The following is a 9,023-nucleotide window of genomic DNA, read 5'->3' as shown; positions in this document are numbered from 1 at the left end:
GATAGATAGATAGATAGATAGATAGATAGATAGATAGATAGATGGATAGATAGATAGATAGATAGATCGATCATTAGAAGCCCAACTGCATCCTGATAGATAGATAGATAGATAGATAGATAGATAGATAGATAGATAGATAGATAGATAGGCAGACAGACAGACAGACAGACAGAGCTAGAATGATAGTTTAGTCATTAAAGCTAGGCAGACCAAGTGAAAACTTGACGAAAGAGAGGCAGAGAGGCAGCTTCTCTCTTGCTGATTTCCGACACTCACTGTAATTTCCTTGTGCTCCAATTGCAGGACTGTCAATAGCCTCGGGGTGTTGAATGGAGCACAACTCTTTTCTCTCAACAAAGATGAACTGAGGTCTGTCTGCCCTGAAGGTGCCAGAGTCTTTAGCCAAATCACTGTTCAGAAAGCTGCTTTGGAGGTAAGACTTATGGGATGGAGCTGCTCTAAGAGAGAGTGAGGACTGGCCACTGGCAGCTCTAGATTCAATGACCATGTCTATAGTGCCCAATTTCCCCTCTCTGAAGAGATGGATTAAAAACTTGGCTCAGTTTTTCCTACTCTGCCACTAAATACCATCAGTAACTATTTTCAAAAAGATTATCTTTCAAGGGCAGCTAGAGCTTTATTTTTGAGCATTTTAACAAAAGCACTTATTTATTGCATAAGCTGCTTTAAGAACTTCAGTTTTGCTAATAGAATAAACCCATACCTGGGTGAGTAACAGTCAGAGGCCAGGCCTATATTTTGGAATGTCAGTGCAATAAATAAATAAAACCCTAGGTATGGGGTGCCTGGAGAGATGGCCCACCTGTTAAGAACATGCCCTGCTTTTGCAGAGAACCTATGAAAGATCACACATACCCATCTGCAATTCCAGCTTCAGGAGCTGGGCATTATATCAGGGCAACTGTGTTCATGTATCCACATACATGTACTACTACATAAAACCCAAGCTGTGACTGGGCATGGCGTGGCAAACCTGTAATCCAGCACTCGGGAAGTGGAGACAGAAAGTTTAGTTCAAGGCCAGCCTCAGCTACACAGTGAGTTCAAGGACTGTCTGGACTCCTGAGATCCTTTCTCTAACAAACCGAAGTCCTGAATGCATTTCCCAAGCCAAGTTATCCAATCACAGAATCATCAGGAGTGTTATGGAAGGTCATTAGGAATGTGTAGCTGAGGGCTAGGGAGACAGCTTAGCAACTAAGAGTATACACTAACGAGGGCTGGAGCCTCCAGTCCCTGCATCTATTTAACCACCTAAGCATCCCACAAATGCTTCTAACTACAGCTCTGGGGATCTGAAACCTCTTCTGGGCTCTGAATATGCACAGGCAGACCTGTGAGTGAAATATACATACATACACACTTATACACTCTGACACCAATATGTTCTCTCACAAACACATACACACATAAATAAAATCTTTTGTCTTTTTCTTTTTTTAAGATTTATTTATTTTTATTTATATGAGTATACTGCAGCTGTCTTCAGACACACACCAGAAGAGTGGATCAGATCCTGTTACAGATGGTTGTGAGCCACCATGTGGTTGCTGGGAATTGAACTCAGGAAGAGCAGTTAGTGCTCTTAACCACTGAGCCATCTCTCCAGCCCCTAAATAAAATCTTAAAGAAAAAAAATATACAATTCCAAGAAGAATGATTTAGTCACACTTGTCTGCATAGCAGCTGGAGAATAGATGGGCCTCTGTTTGGCTGGAGGCACTCAAGCTATTCTGTTCAAAGTTGGTTTTGTAAGAGTTAATAGTTTTGTGAAAATTATAGTTGGCCTCAAATAAAAGGATATAGGATTCAACATGAAGCTGGTAGGTAGCTCATTATCCCTAGCAGGTATATTATGTAAATTGAACAGTTAAATAACTCAGGATAAAATAGCTTTGTGTGTATAATCCTGTAACCATTCTCCATTGAGAGAAATTCCATTACCCTGAGAACTCTTCCTGACAAGGTTGATCTGGAAGGTTTTATGTTCCAGTTTGATGATTGCTTTTCATATGTAGAGTATGAATAAGAATTATATCTTCCCTAAAGTAGTTTTATTACCATTATACTTTCTAATCTTGTTAAGAATAGATAAATTACTTCTCAAGGGTATGTTAGAAAATTCGATATCCCTAACTTTCTTTCATCCGGGACTTCCTGTTCTTCCCTTTGCCCATCTGTCCTGCTTTCTGCTTCTGATTCCTCTGGAAGTTGACTGAGGCAAAACCTGATGCCAGGTTTCCCTGTGTCCTGTGCTTCTTGGCCTTGGGTCCAGTTCCTTACTTAGTTCTCAGCACCCCAGTTTGATCCCAGAACCTTTAGTGGGCAGAGAGACTAGGAGCGGGTACCCAGAGATTGTCGAATGAGCTGAAAGTGGGTGAGCTGGCATGATCAGAGGGTCAGAGTTGTCTGAAGCCTTTAAAAATCTCTAAGTGGAGGGGAGTGCCTTGACTGACAGGTCTCGGAAGTTGTGAAGAGATGGCTCGGGTGATAGAGCATGGTTTCATCATCATGAAGAGCCAAGTACAGGTCCTGATCGCAGATCTGAGAAGTAGGCACAGCTGCATAAGCCCTGGAGGACAGGGTGGAGACAGGAGGATTCCTGGGTTGGCCTGGCTAACCTCAGGTTTAGTCTGAGCTTCTGTCTCAAAAACTAAGGTGGAGCCAAGTGTGGCCGTGCACCCCTTTAGTCTTAGTGAAAAGGTAGAGGCAGAGGGGTCTCTATGAGTTTCAGGGCAGCCTTGTTCAGGTAGAGAGTCCCAGGCAAGCCAGAGTCCCATAGTGAAACCCTGTCTCAAACAAAAAGGAAATAAAATAAAATAATAATAATGTGAAAGGTGATAGGAAAGACAGGAACATTGACCTCTGACCTCCACATGCATGTGAGCACTTATACACACATGCGTACCTGAACACACATGTGTGTGTATATATATATATATATATACATACATACATACCTGAACACACATGTGCACATGTATGTAAACACATATATGTATGCAAAGGGTTCTTTGATAACTGATTCCATGTAGATATACCCTCTTTGTATTGGCAAGTCTAGAACATTCTGCATGCATTACTGATCTGTCCTTATGTTAAATGGAAAGGCTCAGTCAATGACACTGAGGAACCTGTGTTCCCGAGAGTTAGTCACCTGCTACTGCAGACTAGAGACTTCATGGTCAGGTAGAGACAGCGCTTCACTGATGGCTCCTGCTTTCTTGAAGAAATAGTGTGGGGGTTGAGGGGCACTGTGGACTACTCCTGAGCCCTTTGGTAACTGTACAACCAGTATGGCCGGTACACACAAGCCAGTGACTCTGTTGTCTGCTCCATGTTTATTCTTCAGGACAGTAATGGAAGCTCCGAGTTACAAGAGATCATGAGGAGACGTCAGGAGAAGATCAGCGCTGCTGCCAGCGACTCGGGAGTGGAGTCTTTCGATGAAGGGAGCAGCCACTGAGCCCACGAACTCCGTTATTCTTGGCATGGCTGTTGGAGAGTGGTGGACTTGCTTTGTTTTAAGAAGCCTTGAAGGGAGTGTCAAATCTGTCGTCTTGGTGTATGTAATTTATCGCCATATAAGGAAACAGTACATGCCTGAGTACGCAGAGGACTCGCTGCTTCTGTGCACATTAGTTTGATTAAAACTGAGAAGTGGGCAGGTGAGATGGCTCAGCAAGTAAAGGTGCTTGCTGCCAAGCCCAATGACCCGAGTTCAAGTCCCTGGGCCTACATGGTAGAAGGAGAGAGCTGGCTTCTGCAAGTTGTCCTCTGACCACCACACATCAATAAATAACAAATGTAATTTTAAAACTTTTAAAGAAAATGTAATTTAAAAAACAGAAGTTTTAGACTGTTCTGAGCTTGGGAAATATTTTTTTTCCACTTTCCTAAGGTGTACTCTCCTTTGCTACATTAATTATCACAGCCTTGTTCGATGAGCTAAGTGGGGATATTTGACAATGGCAAATTTATCCATTGCATCAAGGAAAGACACAGCCATTGATAAAAATAAAAAAGTCTCGGCTTTCAGTGACTGGGACGCCTGTCGTCCAGGGAGGAGGCTCAGAGGGAGGAGGCTCAGTTAAACTACCCTCTGCTTACTTGAGGTCTGTCCTCTGACACACCCAATGAGAGTGTATTTAGCTTTATTTAAAGTTCTTAATGCCAACAGTTTTAAAAATTCCATTTGAATGAACTGTCCAAGGTAGCCAGACCTTGAATGTACGAATAGACTATAATATGTTCCCAAGAAACTTGGTTCCTCTCGGCTCTGTTGATTGCGAAATCTTGCATAGATTATGCTTTGATTTAGTTTCTATTCTGCTTATTATGTAAACTGTAATTAAACACGAGAAAGCACAAGTCAAGAGTAAGACATATGCACTCACAATCCATCGAAGTAGCCCGTGTCGGTGTTTATTACAGTAGATTGCTTAAAATGAAGGCCTCAGTTATAAATATTGATATAAATAAGTAGTCAAAGAATATTGGGCCATTTTATGTGTTTTATCTGTGTAACAGGGACACTTAATTTACGTGTACTTTAACCCCCATGAAAGAGTCTAGATAGAGAGACGACGCATAGCTAACCTTCAAATGTTATTTTTGGAAACACAGGTTTTGTCATTAAATGTAATGTTATTTCACATATATAAAAAAGATGTTATGTAAGAATGTTGTATATTTTAACATAAATCCATTTAGAGAGATTATCTAGATTCATTAATTTTTCATAGTGCCTTTTTCACACGAGTCTGCTGGAGAGAGTCTGCAATAAACAGTATTTGCTGTATATTAATAAATAGCTTCTATCTCATCAACACAAGAATGTTTGCTTGGTAGACTGAGTGTTTGGGTTGAACAGAATGAGAAAAGTTCCCTTAGAAAGGAGGCTCCAGAATGTGTCTGTGCAGAGAGTGGCCTAGAATACTGCCCCGTGTTCCCCTGCTTTCCGTCTCCCTTGATTTCTCATCCCTGCCTCCTACCATCAGTTCAGAGTTGATAACAAAAGTGACAACCAACACAGGCTGCATTTGCTATTGATAACTACAAGCCACTTCTCGGGGCCAAATTTCCAGACGATGAAGGGCATGGCAGTCTTGCTTTCCATTCCTGTCTCCCCATCATCCTTAGCAGATGTGAGATGAGAAAGAACTAGTTTGGGTGTCTTACATTCCATAAGCCCTTCATTGAAAGACCAAAGAGGAAGGCTCTGAAAGGCAAAATAAAATAAAATTCAAGTATTATGATCACCTGGTTGAAAAGTAGCATTTCCAACAGAGAAAGCATTGGCGTAAATTATATATATATATATATATATATATATATATATATATATATATANTATATATATGTGTGTGTGTGTGTGTGTGTGTGTGTGTGTGTGTGTGTGTGTGTGTGTGTGTTATGACACAAAGATTTATATCTGTGTGTTATACAAAGGGAATATATCAGACCTGCAATAATCACAGGACTCAGTGAACTTGGGAGTACAGGACACTTAGAAGTGGTGGAATTTAGAAGACTGAGGCAGAGTCCTGTCAGAGCTGCTGTCCAGGTGTCTGTCTGGGCAGTGTTCTGTCAGAGCTGCTGTCCAGGTGTCTGTCTGGGGCAGAGTCCTGTCAGAGCTGCTGTCCGGGTGTCTGTCTGGGGCAGAGTCCTGACAGAGTTGCTATCTGGGTGTCTGTCTGGGGCAGAGTCCTGTCAGAGCTGGTGTCCAGGTGTCTGTCTGGGCAGTCCTGTCAGAGCTGCTGTCCGGGTGTCTGAGGAGTTTGGTCACTGGAAACTTTGAAGAAAGAGCCCACAGAGCTGGCAAATGGACTTCTGAGAAAGCAGAGTAAGTAGTGCTGGTGATGATCTGCTTCCAGAAACAGATGCACTCAAGAGTGGAAAGAAAGGTTCAAAGTATCCATGGGGTGGGAGAGGACTCTCACTTCCAGTAGGTCAACAAAGGACACTGGAGACTTGAACTAGCTGCTGCTGCTGCTAGCAGTCATGTGGAACTTGCAAAGTGGAGAAAGAGAGGGAAAACAAGGTAAGGTCATTGTCACCTCCCCACTGTGAACCTTCTGTGTCCTTGGAGAGAACCCATCTGACCAGCTCATGGTAAAGACCTGGACCCCAAAGTTGAGAACAAAGGTGTAGGTTGAAGAGTCGTCCAGTTCCAGCGTCTGCCTACTTAGACTCTTGGCTCTCCTTTCTGTATGCATTTGAAATGATCTACGAATGAAAAGCTCATGTGTTTTTCCTTGCACGGTATAATCTTCCTTCCCCGTTATCTGAAAATAGGTAGGACAATGAATGTTTCTTATGAAGTTTTGATTAAAATGGAAAGAGGTGAGCCCTGAAACTCCACAGATGGGGTGATAGGCAGATCCCACACCTAAGGAGAGGGAATGAAGGGTAGAGTTGTAGTCACCTGTACTGGGGGGAGTGCAGTTAGCATACATGGAGTTTGTATTGGAACTTAGGAAGGACTGTAAGGTGTGGGTACTCCTGTCTTGGAGATAAACCTTGAAGAGGGGTTTCTGGCCCATGATACTAGAGGCAGGGAGGAGTGAGGACTTTGGCTCTGAAAATGTAGAGGTAGAAACTGGAGTCCCCTACGGCTACTGGAGTCAACCATCAGGGCTGAAGATCTGTCCACTGGTTTTCAGCCACCTGATTGTGGTGTTCATCGTGGGGTAGTCTTGTTAGTCACGGATGTGCTTGGAACTGTATGGCTGTAGTCATTACGTTTGGGGAAATGTGAAAAATTATTGCCCTCTTTCCTCGTCCCTATTATCTCCCTCCTTGGATGTTTGCAGCCTCATGTGTGTTTGGGCCATTTGAGGGTTTCCCATGCTCCTTGTCGGTCTGTTAAGTTGTAATTCTGTTTCCCATGTGTTTTATGTCATGCAGTGTCTGTCACATGCTCTCAGTATACACCCCTTCCCTGATGTGGCTTCCAATCCTGCTTTTGTTCATTTCCATGGTAGTTTCTCACTTGTGAATGATCTTGTCATTATCTCTAAATGTCCAAGTTAAATTTTTATCTTCTGTGTCTCTACTGAACTTGCTCACTATGTCTTCAGCTTTTCCAACCTTAAGAATACAATTAAGATATGTGTCTTTAAAGAAGGTTTGGGGAATTTGGTAAAGGGAAAGCAACAGTACTTCGCACCTGACCCAGAGAACAATCACACTGGTAGCGTCTCTTCATAAGTCTGTCAGAGCATTGGAGGCTTGCAAGGTCACGTGATGGCTTAGATGGAAAATAATGAGGAATACCAACAAAATCCAGAGGGTGTTCTCTGGAAAAGGTCAATAAAATTGTCAGACCCAGAGGATTATCTGAGACAAATGTACAAAGAGAGAAATCTGTGCAGATTTCTGAAGTTAAATATTAAGGAGTATAGATTGGTAGTTAAAAGTATTCCCCCAAAGAAATGCCTTAAAAACGATGGCTCCCCTGATATATTTTATTGGATATTTGACAAACAGATACAAATCCTAAAGCTCTTCAAAGATCTAGAGAGGGAAGATTGCTTGGTTCGCCAGAGCTGGCCAGAGACACTACAGGGAAAAAGTTAACCTTCCTTATGAATGTTGTTGTAAAGCTCATATTTAAAATAATATTTCATTCCTGAGGATGTATCCCTTTGCATTTTCATCTTGAGACAAGTTCTCAGCCAAACTCCTCAGGCTAGCCATGAATTCCTTCCACGACCACCCCAGTCGGACATAGGGGTCCCTGGAATGAGGGTCCTTGAAGCAAGGTGGGTAAGGATTCGGCGGTGACAAACAGAACAAAAACAGAGGCAGTTTGAATCTGAGTGTGTTTTGCAGCTCTCAAGCAGGGGACTTTATATATTAATAAACCAAACATTACATCTCCTAGAAACTATATCCAGTGGAACACACAAATACCAACAAAAATCATTTGGCACAATAAAGCACAAAAATCATCCAAGCATTACAACTCTGAAACTATGTATTCATTGAATCACAAACAGAACAGGTAACATCATTATAAATCATCAAAATCTAACAATTCTAAAAGGATGTATTCAGTGGAGGCTGTTGTCCAAGACTAGTAGCCTATTTCCAGGGAGAGGATAATAAATCTTTAACGGTCAGTGCTCTTAGCCACTGAACTAACTTTACAGCCCCATGGCCAATTATTACTTAACATCTAGTGCCTGCTTTTTATAAATCTTCAATGTATAAATTTAAACTTTTAATTCTTTCTAATTAAGGCTTTCTTTACCATATACCAAAATCCACCTCCAATGTCACACATGTAGCCATATGAAATTTTATTGTTGGGAAAATTTTTATCGTAATAGTTTTGTAAATGATTTAGAAAGTAGAGTGTTGGTCTCCCCAGGGATAAGGTCATGTTAGTGGCCCCATCTCTAGGGATGGTTTCTTACCTATTATTCTTGCTTAAGATCTTGGCCTAGGCTACCAGGAACATGTAAATAAGAAATGGAATAAGAGAAAACAAAATAGATTACCATGAGAACTGCGGCTCAATATTTTTTCTCCAGTGAAGAGTTCCACAACCGGTTCCAGGAGGCCTCCCCCTTTTGAGGTCAATCGCCTTAGTCTGTGGAACTTGTCACACAGATCCTACTGGAGGTGGTGTGACAACTCCCTGTGTTGTTCGAATAGACCTTGACTCTGTGAGATGCTAGCCTCAGCCTTCAGGTTTGCTGTCCCAGCAGGTCTGGCTCACGTATCCTTTCCCCTATGTAAATGTGTGCACACCCTAATGAGTTCCTCTGCTGTGCTTGCTAACCATGGTATCTAGGGAAGGCTTGTCTTCCACAGACCCTAGAACTCTGTCCATTATAGTGTGTCTCCCCTCTGCCCACCATTCTTTTCCCTCTGTCTTGATTCCCACGTTCATTCTCTTCTTCATTCTTAAGAGTCTAGTTACACATCACTGCCTCCTGAGAGTTGAGGGCAGGAGTCAAGCCACACCTCAAGGTTCTGTCATGGGATGT

General features: G+C 42.2%; 1 protein-coding gene across 5 annotated transcripts in view; it reads left to right on the top strand.

The window, feature by feature from the left end:
• Positions 1 to 5,284, top strand: part of Eps8 (epidermal growth factor receptor pathway substrate 8) — a 165,881-nt gene extending 160,597 nt beyond the window's left edge. For 4 of the 5 annotated variants that reach the window (XM_021189969.1, XM_021189967.2, XM_029534910.1 and 1 more), the window contains 2 exons: positions 307 to 436; positions 3,377 to 5,284. In XM_021189969.1, coding sequence (XP_021045628.1) covers positions 307 to 436; positions 3,377 to 3,490 — 244 coding nt within the window. In that variant the 3' untranslated portion in view covers positions 3,491 to 5,284. The remainder of the gene's footprint in view (positions 1 to 306; positions 437 to 3,376) is intronic. The other variant, XM_021189968.2, reaches the window with a different exon arrangement.
• The last annotated feature ends 3,739 nt before the right edge of the window (positions 5,285 to 9,023 follow it).

Source organism: Mus pahari, chromosome 2, assembly GCF_900095145.1.
Source record: "Mus pahari chromosome 2, PAHARI_EIJ_v1.1, whole genome shotgun sequence".
Lineage (NCBI taxonomy): Eukaryota > Metazoa > Chordata > Mammalia > Rodentia > Muridae > Mus > Mus pahari.
The sequence above is the reverse complement of the archived record's forward strand: the minus strand, read 5'-3'. Positions and strand labels throughout refer to the sequence as shown.